We start from the raw sequence: 18424 nt of genomic DNA, 5'->3' as shown, positions 1-18424 counted from the left end.
GCAATCTAAACAAATAGACCAGCCGGGCCTCAGAGCACTGATGGATCCCCGCCGTGTTTAAGCCCCGGCGGATCGAGCCGTCAATACTTTATGACGCGCTGCGCGTGTGTGTGCGCGCGTCCGGGGCCGTGCGCGCAGCTGTGCCCGGCGGAACCCTGAGCGCCCCTCGGAGCCGCCCTCGCGTCCGGCTACAAACTACCAGCGGGCACCGGCATCCCAACGAGTTGCCCCCGGCTCCCCGCCCCGCGCCCGTGTATGTCGCTCCCCAGAGAGCGGCTCGCCGAAGAGTTCCTCTCGCTTCGCTGTTTTGCCCCAAGCCCTCGGAGGTCCCTCACTCAACAGGCTTGTTGTGATGCGTATCCCCGTAGATACCAGCACCAGCCGCCGCTTCACGCCGCCCTCCACCGCGCTGAGCCCGGGGAAGATGAGCGAGCCGCTGCCGCTGCCCGGAGCCGAGCACAGCGGAGCGCTGGCCGGGAAGCTGCGCGCCGCCGACCGCAGCATGGTGGAGGTCCTGGCGGACCACCCCGGGGAGCTGGTGCGCACCGACAGCCCCAACTTCCTCTGCTCCGTGCTGCCCACCCACTGGCGCTGCAACAAGACGCTGCCCATCGCCTTCAAGGTACGGCCGCACCGGGGGCGGGCGGGGAGGGCAGGGGACGGGACGGGATGGGGAGAAGGAAAGGGACGGGAAAAGAGTTGAGGTGGGGACGGCGGGCGAGGAGGCGACCCCGCTATGGGGAACACGGGGCCGCCGCGCACAGACCGACCCGACCGACCCGGGGAGCTCTGCCCAGCCGCTGCCCCGCGGCAGCCGGCACGGAACCTCTGCGGGAGGAGGGGGGGAAAAATAAAGGGCCGAACCCGAGGAGCACTAGCAGCATCGAGCTGGGGTGCCAGCGATGGGCGAACCCTCAAAAAAAAAGAGAAAAAAATATTAAAAACAGACTTCAATCAAATTCCTTTTTTATTTTCTTTCATTTTTTCCTTCTTTCTCTTTCTTCCTCTTCTTCCTTTCTTTTCTTTTTCCTTCTCTCTTCTTCTCTCTCTCTTTTTTTTCCCCCTCAATCCCCGCTCGGAGCCCACACAAAGCCGCGACTCAACACGGGGCTCCCATCCCGGCTCTCCCCCCGTCCCCACTGCCACCGGGCCGGCACCCACGACACGGGCGCGGAGCTCAGCGCTGCCCTCCCTCCCACTCCCGTCCCCGCTTCCCGTTAGCCGACTGTAGGCAAAACTCTCCCCCCTCGCTTTGCTCGTTTTCTGCTTTTTTCACTTCGGCCTGCCGCAGGCTGAGCGGTTTTCGTGCTGCTCTTACTTATCCCCTCAAGGCAGGAGCGGTCCGAAGCTCAGAGTTAGGATGGGAGATCAGCAGAGCTCCGCAGAGCGCTCAGCGCCGGATCCCCCTCGCCCCATCCCGGTCCCTCAGGCGGCTTTTGGGGGCAGGCAGCCGGCGCGGCTCCCGGGGCTTCGGGAGCGTTTCACAAAGTTCGTTCATCGCTGGGAGCTCTCCTGGAAGGCAGAGCTGCGCGGAGCCCCGCTGGAGCCGCGAGTTAAAGCTCCTCCGAAGAGCCGAAAGCGCTCGTGTCGTGGTTTGCCCTCAAAATACGCAAGGAAAGGAAAATGAAGGGGGAAAAAAAAGTAAAAATCACCAAAACCGGGAGGGCGTTTCCGGACGCGGTGAAGGCACCTGCCCGCCGGGCAGAAGGCTTCGGTAAAGTAGCGATTCTTACGGTTATTTGGGACTAAGAGAAACCCGAAAACACAGTTGTTTCCTCTGTGTCTGATGTTCTCATCCGACACAAAAAGCGCTGGGTTTTATTATCTCCCATTGCTAACAAACATTGCACCGACATAAAGGAGGCAGAGAGGTTTCTCCTCACGTTTCCTCAGACAAATCGTCTCCTTACATTCGATCTGTAGGTTTGGGATATTACTCCCAAAAGCAACGACCTTTTCCATGCATGTTATTATTTTTTTTTATTTTTCCTGAAGTAAGGAAGAATTCCGAGAAACTTAGAGAAAAATACACGATAGCTCTCACAGATAGCCATACATATTCCTCGTCCAAACGCGGCTTGGAAATCAGCTCAGTCTTCATTAAAAAGGGCGATTTGGTTTGATTGCTGCGCCAGCAGTGAGCATTTCGATAGCCGGCGGTGTTGCAGCGCTGCTGCTCCCTTCTCTGGAAGCAAACGTCTTTTAGGAGCCCAGATAACAGCAGCCAGCAAGTCCCAACTTATCTGTTTAGTCTTTTTGCCCCATCTAACGTCAGTGTTTGTATTTCTGCTTCTATTGTTTGTGCCTTTTTACCTCTGGTTTCTTTTCTGCACCGTGCCTTTCTTTTTTTTTCTTTTTTTTTTTTTTTTTTATGCATGTTTCTAACGTTTTCTTCGCATTTCTTATCACTGAGGCTGCTCGCAGTGTGCTTTAAAAACGGTGCTTCTCAATATTGGTGCTGTAAGAGCCGACTGATCCTGGATTCGGGAAGGTTTTTCTCCCTAAAAATGCTGGCAGGTGTTTCCTTGAACAAGCCAGCACCATCTGCATCGCGGGGAGCCAAGGGTGATGCCCACATTTCCCCTTTCCCTTCCTTCTGTCCTTACTCTACGTGCATGTATTCAGGTTTTCTGATCACTTCATTAGAAGTGCATGTTTTGACTTCACAGCTGCTGCTGGCTTAAGCTAGCCCGACTCATTGCACAGCGCTGTGGAAAGAGGAAAGTTTGTGAGGGGACTGTTTGATGCCAAGATCGGGGCTTTATGAAAGGCACAATGCTGAGTGCAGAGCAGAAACCAGAATAGGCCACAGAGACAGCGAGTGGCATGCGGAGGAGAAGAAAAAACAAAAGCATAAGCCGTGGAGGAGTGGGAAAGAGGAAGCTGAAATACAGCCATAAAGTGGGAATTTTGACTCAGTGATTTTAACTTTGTATGTGGAAGTGAAAATAAGGGTGATAGGTTGACAGAAGGGAGAGCACTGAAGAGAGAAAAGTGGCGCCCTGCGTCAGGAAAAGCTCTAAAATACCACTCCTGTCGTGCTGGGGGGAATGGTTGTTGTTGGAAGGTCAGCATCAGAGACAGAGTGAGCAAAGGAGCTGCTGGTCTTGTTTGGAAAGAGCAGTGTGAACAGAAACTAACAGCGGTCAGCCCAAGCTATGACTAGCTGGAGCCCATTATAACTGCGTGGACATAAGCTAGAAAATGCTAAGAGGAAGGAAAAATATCAAATAGCAACTCAGAGGACCTGCTGCAGGACTACTTCCTCCTAGAGTATGTAAAAGAGGAAATAGAAATGAACTCGACTTTTTTTTTCTCCACTCCTAGTCCCCTGCTTTATTTTTGGTTGCAGTCCTGAGGTCACTCTTGTAGATTTAACTGGGGGAAACATCTTAGCAAGAGCAGCAGGTTCTTAAAACATTGCAACAGAGGACCTATTTCGAGCTCTTACTTTTGCCAGAGTCAGTCAAGAGACACACCAGACATGCATTTGATCATTGCAAAGGAAAACTGCAGTGAGAATTCAGTCTTGATGAGGAAGATAAGATAAAATACAGTTTTTGTTAGTGTAAAAGTTGTGAACGTTGCAGGTACGAGTCTGAAAGCTTAGCGTTAGAAATGTGTACATCTCCCAACGTAAGAAATGCGGATGCTGTGTTTCTGAATATTAGTTTAAAGATACTGGCACTGGGGTGCTACATTGCAAACATTTAGGATGAGGTGAAAGCTTCTGAGCTGTTGCAGGTTTCCTTTATTCGGGCTGCAGCTTCCACCCATCAGATTGCAGGTGAGGTCTTAAGTCAGTGATTTGCTTTCCAAAGGTTCAGTAGGTTGTGATTGAGCCCTCAGTTGAGGCCTGCTTCTCCATGGATTTATTCTGAATTTATATATTCAGATCAGTGGGATGAACAGAGAGGAAATGGATGCACCTGTGGGCAGCCTGACCCTCTGCATCCACGAGGCAGTTGGCTTGGGTTTGTTTTCTTTCAAATGTTACGTTTAGATGCTTGTGCTGACTTTGCTGTAGCTTAAAAGTAAGGCTGCTGAAGTAAATCAGATCAGAATCAGTTCCTGTTACTTGAATTTATACGCTGCCAATTACAAAAATATATTTTGGAAGGCTTATTTTGTACCGAGGTGCACATTATGCTTTGTATTTTGGATGCGGGTCAATGAGAAAATGTAGCCGTAAGTCTGCATGGTTTTCCCCGAACGATTTCTAGTCTGCATTTGTTTTTGTTGCTGCTGCTTTTTCCTATTTTGTCGCATCACTTGTTGATGTTCTATTCCCAAAAACACACATCCCGTGAGGATGCTGAGGTTTCTGTGTTTGATTTGGTAGGTGGTGGCTTTGGGAGACGTACCCGATGGGACGCTGGTCACGGTGATGGCTGGAAACGACGAGAACTACTCTGCAGAACTCAGAAACGCGACGGCTGCCATGAAAAACCAAGTGGCGAGGTTCAACGACCTTAGATTCGTGGGTAGGAGTGGAAGAGGTACGTATCTGTTTGCAGCCACCGTTCGGTCATCTTTACCAGCTGTGTCCAGCTCTGGTTCCGGGGAGAGAATTGGAGTGCTATGTGTTGAGCTTTCTGCAGTGGGGATACCTGAGGACAGTTTAAAAGGTGCAGAATCAGCTGTGTGTTTTTCTCGGTTTATTCTTTAGTCATTCAACATTTATACCATAAGATCTCATTAAAAACAACTAAACAAATCACAGTCAGTGAGGCTCACTGTGACTCCAGAATTCTTCCCACCAATTTAGGACCTGCGCAGTATTGCCCATGTTTAAGTTTAAATTAAAACACATTTTCAATTTAAAATACCAATTCTCCAAAGCTGATCTCTGCAACGGTGTGAGTCAGCCTATGCTTGCAAACAATCCCCACATGGTTCTGAATTTTTATCAGGTTTTATTTGGACCTGACAAGTGTTTCTCTGGCTTTTCTTTCTCTGGAGTTGCTGTAGAACTATACACAGTAGTCATTATTTAATGTATTACAGGGTGCATAAGGGTGGGTTAGTACAGAGCAGAACTAAATGGACGAGCTTAATATTGGCTTTCTGCGATAAATGAGAATTACTGATACAAATAGAAACGTCTTAAGAGTGTAAGTAACAAGTCAAAGCTGACTTAGACTGTATTTATGAAGACGGTTGTTGGAAAGCTCCTGTGTGTACAAGTAGGCATCCAAAGCTTGGTCCAAAAGCTCGTCACAGCAACAGAAGGATACTTCTTAATGTCACTCTTCAGCTCAAGCCCATAATCTTGAAAACCATGGCTTTGAAGCAGTCATGTTTCTGTTATGAGTTCATTTGAAGCACTCCTCCTGCATTACTGCCCTTGTTCCCATGAGTTGAGCACCTTGGCATGGTCAGGGTGGTTAGAGGAAACCCACTGGAGCCAGTGAACTGTTGGTTAGAGAAAGTGCAGGGAAACAATCAGCCTCTCAGGTTTAAGGTCAAGACCAAAAATCATCGCATCTTTCATGTGACTTCATACGCTATTTGCTTATGTATTTTCCTTTTGTCTAGTTCATATCTTCAAGTAAAATCGGGACATAATATCATGGGGTTCTAAAGACAACATTGTTACCTAAGGACAATTCAGTTGCTGTAGCATTCACAAATCAAAACGATAGTATCTACAGCACTTGCGTAGGTTTCTTTATACCATCCATTTATTCGGAGCATTTTGTGAGCTGCTGCTGTCCCTCACAACCAGATTGAATAGTCTGGGGCTCACAAACCCCTCCTCACCATTTTCCCCTCTCATATGGGCGCTCCTTTAGCACGCGGGCCATCTCTGAATGCGTGGTGGTGGCACGTGCAGCTTTAAAAGCACACGCTGAGCTACAGGCACACTTCAGGAGAGTTCAAAGGTGACCCACTTCTGCTCTCTCTCTCAAAATCTCTTACTCGCAGTGGCAGATGGGTCAAGCTTTAGGCTGAGGAAGTCATTCTGATTATACACAACAGCTTCTATTTGCCTTTGAATTCAAATGCATTTGAGGGTGTTCTTCTAGTGTAAGTACAGCCTGCAATTTTAGAAGAACTTGGTCCTCTTGAAACACGGATGCAAGCAGCAAGTACATTTTAAGTGTAAAATCCCCATCCAATCCCTCTGTATCCTGCAGCATTTTTAGCTGAGGGTACGAAGGGTGATGTCTTTTAAATCATGTTGTTTAGGCCGTCTTCAAAATGTACTTGGTGGAAAACACCCGCAGCTGAGAACATAGCTTCGTAATGCTAGCAAAGAATAATAATAGGGTAATGCAGAGAAAATTATATCCATTTACTGAAAACATGAGAGATGCTGTAATGTCTAAAAGTATCAGTCATTAAACATGTTCATTTGTTATATTAAAGGTTCCACCTTTTCAGTAAATGGAATTTGCATTATGATTCAGAGATGACTGTTTAGAAGATTCAAATGAATAGCTGGCAAAGTGGCTGAGAAGCTAATAAAAACAAACCTGTAGTTCAGTTCCTGGCCACGGTAGTGAAGCTAGAAATCATAACAGTGAACTGTGGGATTTTCAAGGTCAGAATTCAGCAGCAGAGGGAGAACAGTGGCTATTCATTCAGCAGGCTTAGCAGAGAGCCTCTCTGAGCCCCTTGCCTGCTAGGTGCCAGTGGCTGGAAGCTGTCACTCATGGACGTGTGTGCATGTGGACGTGGATGCTGTGCACTGTGACACCCAGGTGCTCGGGATCATTTCGGCCATAGAGTGATTTGGGAGCGTTGCATGCTGCTAGCCAGTCCTGTAGGTTAAATCTCATGAACCCCATTGGCTGTCCATCTTTGGAGCCAGTGACTAATGTATGCTTGTGTTTACTCCTCCAACAGGGGATTGTTTTCCAAAGGTGTGGATTGTTTGCATTTGGTACATGATTTCTGAGGTGCTGTTCTGTTGAATTTGTATAAAGCCTGAAGCATAAGGTGGCTGCTTCAAAGGGCATTGCTGCCTTTGATACTTCGGTAGAGGAAAATTAACTGAAACTTTGTTTGCTGTGTAATATTTGAGTTTGAATAAGTTCGGTTGCCACCAGTGATAATGAGATGCCAGAAATATTATATGAATAGCCATTGAGAGCTCACATTGGTTGCAGGTATAGTGGGCATTATTTGTGTACCTGGGTGATTTAAAATCACTACTGGAGAACAAGGAACAGCTTTGCTGAGTGACAGTCCTCTTCCATGCTTATATTTCACTACACACTAATTCTTGCTCAGGTGTAAAGATCCCCATTAAAGCCTCACTGAACTGTCAGCGAGCCACTTCCCTCTCTCTTTTAAAATGGGAGAAAATTGTCGCTCTTGACATTCCTGACAAATAGTTCAGTTTTTCTTCTGTGGGCTTTCAGTGAGGTCTGGCAAGGCAGCCAGCAGTTGCTTCACAAGCTCCTGCAGAGGACCATTGTCCCATCCCAATAAATAACCAGCTCCGCGGGAGCGTTAAAATTCACTCCATCCAGAGACCTGATCCTGTGCATCCGTGAAATCACACCATGACCAGATATCAGCTGTACCTCAAAGAACCGCATGGCATTTCAGCACTCATTCCATACTGAACGGGAAAGCACCGGCCTTGTGCTGCTCGGGCTGTGCCTGCAGTTCAGGATTAAAAAGTCACTCTCGTTTTCGACACCAAGGATGGGAGCTGAGAATATCACACGTCTCCCAAAACAGAGATGCCGTATGAAAGCAATTTGGCTGGCTTTCCCAAATAAAACAGATTTACATTGGAATTGGCTGGGGTCCAGAATTGCTATTCCTCACCCTGGTTTGAGAATGCTACTGGGAAAACCTGCCTGTCTGGCTTGTAAACTCCAGTAAGTAATTTCTGAAAGAAAAATGTCGCTTAAAACTTCAGCCAATCTCAGCCCCTCGTGCCTGCTTACCTATTTAAAAAACACTTTTTCCTCCCTCCATTCATAAACATATTCAGCTTCAAACTCGCTGCTAGTGCAGAGTGCCCTGTTTTCTCAATGTGTAAGGAACGAGTTTGTGTAACGATGGTGAAATAAATCCAGTGCAAAAAGCCTGACACCATGGAAGTTCATTGGATAAAATTAAAAATAAATAGTTATTTTGGAGAGGGCAAGCCTCATGGCTCAGTAAGCATTACATATTTTCCTCTTGGAATCATTAATCCCAGTAACTATCTTCTTTGTAGAATGTTGCAGTAAAAACAACAACAGCAACAACAAATAAACATGTTTTCCAGATGAAAATGATTATTAACAGGTTATCATAATAGTAGCTAATGAGGAATTGTCTTGGCTTGCCATAGAAGATCTCAGTTTAAATCTGGAATCTGTAGCTGGAGCTTCGTGATACAGCGAGCTTTCCAGCAGGGTCCTTTTAAAAACTGAGTTTTGGAAAGGACTGAACACCGAGACTGCATATATGTTTTCTGCCTGCTGTTGGGATTAAGCTTGTCTGAATAAATTTCACAATCGTTTTCTTTGGAGTTGAGAAAAGTACCCGTTTTTCACAGAAGCAGCCGGTAGGAGAGCACAGGAGGTGGGATACCAAGCAGAGTCGTAAGGTTCTGCCTCCAGAAGTCTTCCTTCTGGATATGATTTTGGGGAAGAAAAATCAGTTTGAGCTGGAATCTCAGAAATAGTCCAAAGACAAGAATTACTGGCCTGGATCCTGAATTCAATTATTTTTATTGCTCTTCTGAAGTCAGAATTTTGCTCCTTCTGTGTAGCTTCAGCTTGTGGTTGTGTTATGTAGGCACTTAGTTAAAATTTGTTTTATTTTTACTTAAGCGCATTCAAAATTACAAAAGTATGTGCAAAACAGAAGAGGATGCTATTCAGCAGGATCGTAAAATCAGCATTAAGCAGCCACACGGGTCTGGGTCCAAACCATTGGAATGCTTTAGGGGATGTGGTATCAGATACTGGAGTAATGACTTGCCACGCTTGCCAGGCAGGACAAAAATAGAAGAAACACAGCAGCAATCAGAGCTGAAAAAGAGTCAGTTGGTAGAGCTGAAAAACAACTGGTTATCGATACCTCAGGCCATGGGTGTACAGCAATAGAGGATGTGCCACTGAGAGGTGTTTGGTGCAGAAATCCTCACCCTGCTTTGGTTAGATGTAGATGTGTATCACAGGGATCTCCACTGCCATCCTGTCTGACCCAAGTGAATTTTTCTCTAAAAGACAGGGACTGGAAGTGGTCATTTTGTTCCTGAGTGACACATGGGTGCTTGGCTGCGTCATTCATTTCATCGAGAGCTCTGTGTGAATGATGCAGCCTTGCCAGCATTCAGCGAGAGGACTCTTGACCCTAATGCCCACGAGTCAGAGCGTCTTTGAGGTCAGTCAGCACGGGTCACGGTGAGACTGCTGAGCAAAGCCAGCTCTTTAAGCACAGCTGTTCCCAGCGCAAGCCCTGGACAGGGGCTGGCTGAAGGAGGCAGGGGAGCAGGCTTGCTTATTGCCAGCATTCAGCCCCAGTCGTCGTGGGTGCAGACTTAATACGTGCAGCCGTTTTTCTCTGAATTGCTGATTGTGTAAGAAAGTATATGATACAGCTCAGAGAGGGTGTCTGCATCGAAAACATCATGTGGTCTGCGAGGCTGAGCATGACTGGGGATATCTTTGCCAGCTCACAAACACTCTGCTGGGTTACTTAAAATTTGGTCTGGGTGAAAGAGCTCTCAATCAGAAAGCGTCAACAGGAGAAAAATAATGGCAGAGTGATTTTGAGAACTTCCTGTCTCCGGGAGCATTACTGCTGTAAACAGTGACCATGCCAAGTGCTGAACCACTGCCCTCATTCCAATAACAATAAATCTATTTTTTGGTTGTGCAGAGCTGTGCTTGTACATTTTTTAAAGGCAGGGTAGGGATGAGGATGAGGCAGACACTATCCTCCAAGCATTTTCTTTTTTTCTGTGATGATAAAAGAAGTGGGGCTGACCAGGATACTGTGTCAGGAAGACAAAGGATCTCTCTAAATGAAGAGGTTACATAGTTTCAAGTGATCTACTTGCCCTTGAGCTCTTTCTTCTTACTTTCTTCTTTCTTTCTGATCAATTTTTTTCTGCTTTGTGTTTTAGCATGCCCCCTTTCATTGGTTGTTCTGGTCAAATAACATGTTTATTTTTATGTGTAGGTAGATAGGTACATATGCAACCCAAGTAACAACTGCTGTTTTGTACTCAGAATGAAGTCATTCTGATATTAATTAGAATCTTGGCTTCAGGGCTGGCTAGGGAACTTCAGATGACTGTCCTGTGGCAAGCACTTCTTGTCAGCTCACTCAGCCTTAGCAAAAGTGAGGATGCTGCAAATCAGTGGCTTACAATTGCTGTCAGCAGAGCCTTCTTTTTCCAGCATAGTCATGTGCATAAACCCTCAGCACTTTGAATCAGTCTCTGTTCCCTTCAATAAGTCCTTTAGCAACAGCAAAAAACAAAACAAAACAAAACAAAAAACAAAAAAACCCCAAAAAACAACAAAAAACAAAACAAAACAAAAAAAACAAAAAAAAAACACCCACCAGTATTTCTTCTACCTTGATACTGGCTGACTCACTACTCTTTTGCTCCCAGCCTGCTTCGCCCAGTTTCCCCATCATACTATTTCAATACAGTTTCTTAGCCTCTTTTTTTTAAGCTTCATTCCTTTCATCTGCATCCTGCATCCATCTCCACACCATATTCCCCGTCTCCCATTGGTGCCTGTCCACTTTGAGGCAGTCAGTCACCAAGAGCCCCTCACTGATGCCAGGGAGGCCAGGTCACATCCAGCTGTGCAGTGCCTTGAGGTGCTTTTGTGTGTATCATGGTGGTGCCTGCAGGCAACAAGCAAGCTGGGCCTCATGCTTGTACAACCAGAGCCAGGTTTGACCTATGGTGTGGTGCTTGGATGGATGTTTGATCCCCTCCATTGCTCTCCTACACGGAACTGCCCGCCCATGCCATGCAGTCTTTGCTGGTAGAGAGGGCTGAGGGAAGGCAAGGAGAAAAGCAATGTCTTGAAGGCTTGATGCCATCAGTGCTCTTCAGCAGGGCGGTGCTTGGAGCAGAGCATACGCACATCAGTTCCCTGAAGTTTAGGGAGGAACTGAAGGAAATACTTTGGCAAGGCTGCAGTGTTTCCACAGGCCAGACTTTATGCACTGCAGTTCTGACAAAGCTGTGTCCATATCTGAGGCTTCAGAGGCCGTTCTGCTCTTGGAAGTTGTCCCTGGTGGAGCTTGGCAGGTCCCAGTTTCATAATGGCAGTGTTATCTCCCCATCGCTGACTGCACGGATATCCATCAAGTGACCCCAGACTTCTGCTGAGCTCTTAAATCAATGCGCATTGCATTAGCGTAATGACAGCACGGAGGAGTCCTTCCTCTAAGAAAATGAGTGCAGAGTAAACAGTCCCCACGCACACTCCCAAACTCAGGCTGCTGCTGGAGAGGTGACCTGTCAGGTTGGCTTTCCTGCTTGAGGCCTCTGCAGGACCACGTCGCCCTTGTTGAACTGGCAGTGATGATCACAAAGGGCTCCTCACCTGCCGCATTCAGAGCAGCATGTTGCTCTTCCAGTGAACCCATGCCTTTAGTGCTCACTGTGCCTGCAGCCTCACCATCATCCTTCTTCTTGTGCAGGGCAAGGAATGTGCTCGGCTCAGGCCCCAGCAGCAGGCTAAAGCACCTAGGTGTGCCAGCATCTATCTGTAGAGGAGGCCAGGCCAGGTAGTGGAAAAAGGCAGAGGGAGCTCCCACAGAACTTAGATATCAGAGGGCTTATGGTACCATGAGATCTCAAGGCTCATGGGACCATGCACCATGAGGTGAAGGTGCCTCAGAATAGCATCTGCCACAAACCACAACAGCCATTACACCAGTGGTCTCACAACCGGCCACGCCGAGCTGTTCTTCCCCAGGGACTGAGCTTGTGGCTACAGAACAGCAGGGCCATGCAGCAGGGGAAGCTCTCTCAGACAGAAGGTGCCTGGACAAGGACGCCAAGGGGTGTAATTTGGGGCTGAAGCATTTAAATCAAACCCAAATCCCACTTCAGGCAGCTAAATCCTCTTGTGAATCTGGCCTTCACCTTTTCATGTCTGTCTCATCCCCTCTAAAGTGTGGGTGATAATTTCTACCTTAAAAAGCTTATTAATGGCTTGAAATTATAGCTAAGTTAAGGACTGTTATTAGGCTTAAGGATCCCAAGGCATTTTCAGTGAGAAGGTGGTAGGTAGCTTTGCATTTAAGTCATCTCATTTTGAAGTGTCTTTTCCATTTTGAGCTCCCATTGCTGTTTTTTTCCCTGAACTGTTGGGCAGTGACACAGCACTCGGCTTAACGATGGTGGTTTTGTTCTACCAGAGCTGGATGTGCTTCAGGAGGCTGTCATCTCTGAATGTATGTTTATGTACAGTTACCGTAGGCTCTGAGTTTAGGGAAGCGCTGTGTTTAAAACTAAAACGATACCGCAGTGAAAAAAAAGAAAACAGCTCTTTGATATGTGGTAAGCCACAACTTGAAAGCAGAAGTTCACTTTTTGGTGTGGCCAGTTCAAATGGAGTGTCAGAAATTTATATTAGAGTCATCTTAGGGGGGAAAAAAAATAGCTCTTGTTAATTCTTACTGACACTTTAATTCCACCCTCTCAAAACCTGTGTTCAAACATTGGCGGCACATATATTTGTGTAAATTGTGCGTACACATTTCAAGTCTTAAAACTGTAGCAAGAAGCCCTTTATTTTAAAACTCGGGTTGTAATCTCTCTGAGCTACAGCTCTGCTGCAGAGGCCAAGCACCCCATAGCATCTCATTCTTCCTGTGCTGTAATTATTGTCTCCACCCAAGTTCATAAGAATTTTATAGTGGTTACTGCAGCAACTCCACTTATAGTTAGAGGCTGCTTGGCTTTTCCATTAAAAGGTCTTCTCTCTGCTCCCCCCTCAACCCAATCTTTTAATGCTTTAATCCATTTTGCAAACTTGATCTGCAGGCTTTCAATCTAAGAAGGCATCCCACCCTCAAGATTCAGTTAAAATAGGTCACTCAGGTCATCTTTCAAAACAGGATGGAAAAATACTTTTTTGTCTTACTGACAGATGTGGTTGCTATTCTGGTGCCTGCACTCACACACACGCATGCACACACAACCTCGGTCTCAAAGCCTGAAAGCTGGAACATACATAGGACATAAACATAACATTTATGCCAGCCAAATGCCTACCGTAGTTTGAAAGAGTCACTTTTCAGAAATCAGACAACATCACAGTATAGGGGAATTCCTGGTGGTTTTGTGTGTTTGTGGATTGCTGACACTGCTGTACAGAAGTGACTAATGTAGAAGCTGCTATTGGTAAAACACCCTGCCTTCAGAGACCTCTTTCCTAAAACCCAGGTCTTAAATCACTTGGCTGCATGTTTTCCCTCTTCAGTGAGTTTGATTAAAGCTCAGAGATGTCTTCCAGATAGGAACATATCTTCTGCAGCTCCCTTCCTGATAAATGACCATGACAATTTGGTATCTATACCTGGTATCTCCTACTACTGAACTACCACAGCTTTGTCTCTAAACAGTTGAAATTGTGCTTTTGTGGTTGTCTGCTGAACCACACTCCTTATATTTGTGTGATGAAAAAATAGGATGCAGGTAGTAGAAGTAATGACTCAAGGGAAGGAACTTGAAGGGATCAAAATTGAGACTGATTACTTGTATGCAACACCATGGACATCAATCCCTGAGCAGAGCGGGGCCACCTTGCAGGCTCACAGTGCAGCAACAGCAGTGGTGGTGGCTGCACTTTTACACACTTTGCCAGGCTGTTGAGGATGGGATTAGCATGGAGGCCCCTGCAAGGCTGCAGGAGGTGGTGTGGATATCGTGATGACAGCAAGTGGAACTGAGAAGTGAAACCCATCGTCAGAGCAGAAGTGAAACTAGCTGCACACAAACTCATCAAATTAAAATGTAAACAACAGGCCAAAAAAAGAGACTGTCCTTATCACCCAGATACCCAGTTTTAGAGTAAATGTAGATGTTATAGCACCTGCTGATATTGGCAGTTCCTCTATTAACATTGCTCAGATTTCAGTTATGTAATTTTGGTTGCTTAACGTGGTCCCTGCGTTGCCTTGGGTTAAATGCCATGTGTACACTTCACCAGAATAACGCCTTGAAATGATTTCACCCCAGATAAAACCTCCCTCCAGCCTTCCAGCACAGGGAATCAGTGGTGAAAAAGGGGTTGGAGAACAGGTGAGGAGAAGCAGAGGAGGCACACGTCCTTCCTCAGTGCTGGCCTGTACTGCAGGAAGTTAAGAGGGAAGCAGACGGGCAGGAGCCCTGCAGCGATGCCCTGCCCAGCTCAGCAGAGCTGCTTGCAGATCTGACAGCAGCTGTTGTGCAGCAAATAAAGTTCAGCACTGGAGCCAAGCATGTAGCAGGACCCTTTGGGCCATTTGCGTGGAGGCTTAGTCTCACATAAATCCAGAACAAAACACCTACTGATGTATCAGGATCAAGTTTTCATTCTGTGCAAGTAAATGCTGTGTAAACACAGATAGGAGAACTTCCTGGAGTGAGGCACTTGACAGCAATGCTCAGAAGTGCACCTTCATGCTGACCCAGTCTGGTTTGGAAGGTGAATTTCCCATATCTCATACTTGCTTCACACACACACAGGATAACCCCGCAAATATGCAAAGGGATCGGTTGTCCATGCAGCTGATTTGCATGCACGGTCCCTGTGTTGCTTTGGGCTACGACCCTGGTTTGCTGCCATTTCCCTGTGTGCTCATTGATACATTCAGTCTGTTGTTCAGTGGTGGTCGGAGTTTGCAAACTCTTTATAGCGCTGCAGTGCGTGAGGTTCATAACAGGTTTTACTTATATTTAAATTCAGCGGCATTTGCGGTACTGCTGGTAAACAAATGATGCTCTGTTTTCTTTATGCCACCTACTTCAGCTGCAGTGCTTTCCTGATAGAATAGCCACTGGACCAAGCGTAACAGGCAAAGTCAAAATATGTTGGCCCTTTTCGCCCTATTGATTACATTTGAATTATTCAAGTTATAATGTGCCTTAAGTGAGAAAAATGGCAAAATTTGGCCCCAGTGTACAGCAGTCAACTGTTGAGAGTGAATGTGTGTGCATTGCTTCCTGCCCAGGGATGCTGTCCGATATGTTATTAAAGCACAGCAGGTATCTTTACTTTGGCAGACCCCCAGGAAGATGTTGCGAGAAATTGTAAAGGTGTGTTCAATGGATTGTTTAGTGTGGTTTAATACAAGGAAGTGCATAAGTACTAAAAAGTAGAAGCTGAATGAATAGTCCTATAATCTCCTTTACAAAGATCTAGAAGTCTCTCACTAATATCATAGAAACGTCTGTAATATAATTTGCATTGCATCTTTTTATTTCATATTTTTCCACCCATGCCTTTTGTCTTTATCAGCACAAGCATTCTTGGCTTCTTTCCCTTCTCATTCTGTTTTATCTAATATTTTACCATAATGACTTACAATGTATATCACAGTCATAGAATCACAGAATGGCCTGGGTTGAAAAGGACCACAATGATCATCCAGTTCCAACCCCCTGCTGTGTGCAGGATCACCAACCACCAGACCAGGCTGCCCAGAGCCACATCCAGCCTGGCCTTGAATGCCTGCAGGGATGGGGCATCCACAGCCTCCTTGGGCAACCTGTTCCAGTGCATCACCACCCTCTGTGTGAAAAATTTCCTCCTAATATTGAATCTAAACCTCCCCTGCCTCAGTTTAAAACCATCCCCCCTTTTCTTTATATATATATATATATATATATATATATATATATATATATATATGGTACATCTATGATCGGCAGTAAAAAATCTCCAAAGCAAAGTGCAGTAATCATGATCACAGCATTTGTTGGCTCCCTTCCACATGGACAAACCTCTGAATCCTTTACTCTGTTTTCACTCTGTCCTCATTTGGTTAACCCTTCTTCAGTGGAATCAATCTTTTTTGTAGGTACGGGATGGATTAAAGTGAAGGGGTAGGTTTGAGGAGTGGACTCAACTATCTGTTCCCATTCCCCCTTGCATCTGCCCATGCAGCCATTGATTTCAAGAATGCCTTCTCCTCCCCGCCACCCCCGCAGTTGCATTTGGCCATGACACTGTTCAGAGTTGACTAAAGCAGCGCACACGAGCTTCATGTGACCATGCTGTCACTTAGGATTCATTTTTTCTCCCTCATTTCCTCTTGGACATTCCCAGGGGCCGTTGTTTACAAGCCTATTGCTCCCTCTAGAGCCCGTCAGTCCAGTGCAGGACTGTTCTGGAGGACGAGTGACATAAATCCCTCTCCCTGCCAGGTGTGAGCTCATGGCTCTCTTTGCTTCCAGACTCAGACAGATGTGATGCAGCTGAATGCAAAGTTCAGGTCGCTGTGTTGCAATGCAGCATGAGCACAACACCTTCATGTGCCTGGGAACCAGAGGCTGATCTTTGCCTTTTGCTGGTCGAGGAGCGGTATTGCTGAGCAGGCATTGGCTGGCATTGCGCTCTGCACTTGTTCTGAAGTTCTTACAGCTTTGCACAGCATCAAAAGATCTTGTAAGCAATCCTGTGAAGTAAGAAGCTGGGGACAACTGATTTAATCTGACTGACTTTGGCTGTCAAGTCAGCAGCCATTCTTGAAGGCACAGTTTACAGTCCAGTCTCTAACCAGCGCTTTGACAGTTTCCAGTCTCTCTTTCAAAAGTGAGTGCTGTATTTTAGCCAGAACTGCTACTGTTTCCATTTTTTTTTTTTTTTTTTTTTCTGAAAGAGTGCTGACTTTAATGCTCCTGCAAAATAAACATTACCAGGCAATTTTTCCTATCCTAGTTATGTGGAAGAGTCGATGGAAGCAGTGAGTCTCGTGCTCTTTCCTTACCCATGTGAGGGAATGTGTGATGTCTGTCAGGAGGGTTTTCAATGGCAGAGCTCTGTCCTACATAAGGAGAATTAATCTTCGGGCTCAGCAGGTGCTCTGTGGCTAATAATAAGTGCTACTGTGGGCGTTATGGAGAGCAGCAGTCTCTGAAAGGACTCTTGCACCCAGCAAGGTACTGCTTGGCATGGACATTGCCTTTCAAGCGTTCCACCATCAGCAAAGACTCCCAGAATGAGGGCATAGGGATTGGCTTAAACATACTGAGGCATATATCATGGACCTGAAATAAGCTCTGCGGGATTTCCTGGAGTTTTATGGGACCAGAGGCTCTCAGATTTTGGTGTTAGTCAGTGAAGGGCTACATGCTAGCTTGCTGTCACTACTGGACCATAACCAAATTGTCATTGTGATTATTTGAAGCATCTGAGCCAGGCCAGCACTTCAGAAGGTCTTCTTGCATTGTGAGACCCCTCTCTACAGTCTCTGTAGAGCTTAGTCCTTCACTCAGGCTGTCTGACAGCCTTGGAGGCACCTGTTCCTTTATAGTTTATAGATGTGCTATAATCCCAAAGCAGGTACATCCATAAAACACGTTTCACTAACAGTACCTCCAATCTAAACCTACCTTTGTCAGCCAGACACATGAATGAATAATGTAGAAGCTATGAATAAAAATAATAAAACCACTTAATAAAACTAAATGTAAATGAAACAGAACCACCAGAGAAAAACACAGCCAGAATTATTGGTAAGCAGCAATGAGTGACACATAGGTTTATGGTTATATAGTCCTGTGGTTAACCAGTATGTGGTTAATGAATACTCTTCTGTCAACAAGAAGTACGCTAAGCATCTTCCTGCTTTTGCCAGCTTGTATCACAACCTTAAACTGGTTCTGAGATCCTGTCTGCTCTGTAGAAGATCTAGAAAGTAACGTCATTCCCCTCTTTTTCATTCTGGTCTCATTTGGTAATGTGTCCTCATTTTCAAGTTCAGTATCTTAAGATCTTCTTTTTCTGTATTTTTTTTTTCTATCTGGAAGGACCACGAGGGCCTTTGAAAAAAATAAACTGACTACATATTCCAGCAGAACAGCAGCAACCCCTTACCGACTGCATCAGCAGTTGTCAAAAAAGAAAACTGGGATCAAGATGAAAATGCTACAATTAGTAAAGGGAATAATATATATTTTCAGAGTTTTTTACAGCCTTGGTGTTCTAGGTGTTGCATATAATAATACAGGGAGTATTTTTTTGCTAGAAGGAAGATCTACAGGAGCCTCTTTGATATTTGTTAGGCATAATGCTATGAGTGTGATTAGAGTTTTTTTAGAAGGAAGCTTACTGAACTTTACTTATGATACCTTATAGAAGAATCTGGTCTACAGGTGGAAAAACAGCAAGAAAGCTTTATCTTGTAGTTTAGCATCTATAAATAGCCAGGAGCATGGTGATCTTTGGTCTTGGTAGATGTAGGACCCAAGAGTTGAGGGCTAAGGACCCTCAAACAGGGATCT

The 18424-nt window shown here is 45.8% G+C and overlaps 1 protein-coding gene across 9 annotated transcripts in view; it reads left to right on the top strand.

Annotated features, from left to right (window-relative positions):
- The window catches only part of RUNX1 (RUNX family transcription factor 1), a 147688-nt gene that overhangs the window by 79512 nt on the left and 49752 nt on the right, over window positions 1-18424 (top strand). For 7 of the 9 annotated variants that reach the window (XM_015882125.3, XM_085547776.1, XM_015882112.3 and 4 more), the window contains exons 3-4: window positions 369-622; window positions 4343-4499. In XM_015882125.3, the coding sequence (XP_015737611.2) occupies window positions 369-622; window positions 4343-4499 (411 nt within the window). Of the gene's footprint in view, window positions 1-368; window positions 623-913; window positions 1715-4342; window positions 4500-18424 lie in introns of those variants that run through there. The other 2 variants (XM_085547794.1, XM_085547790.1) reach the window with 2 other exon arrangements.

The sequence above is a fragment of the Coturnix japonica genome, chromosome 1 (assembly GCF_054131305.1).
Source record: "Coturnix japonica strain WE chromosome 1, WE-NBRP24, whole genome shotgun sequence".
Lineage (NCBI taxonomy): Eukaryota > Metazoa > Chordata > Aves > Galliformes > Phasianidae > Coturnix > Coturnix japonica.
Note: the sequence above shows the minus strand (reverse complement) of the source record. Positions and strands in the feature narration are given on the sequence as shown.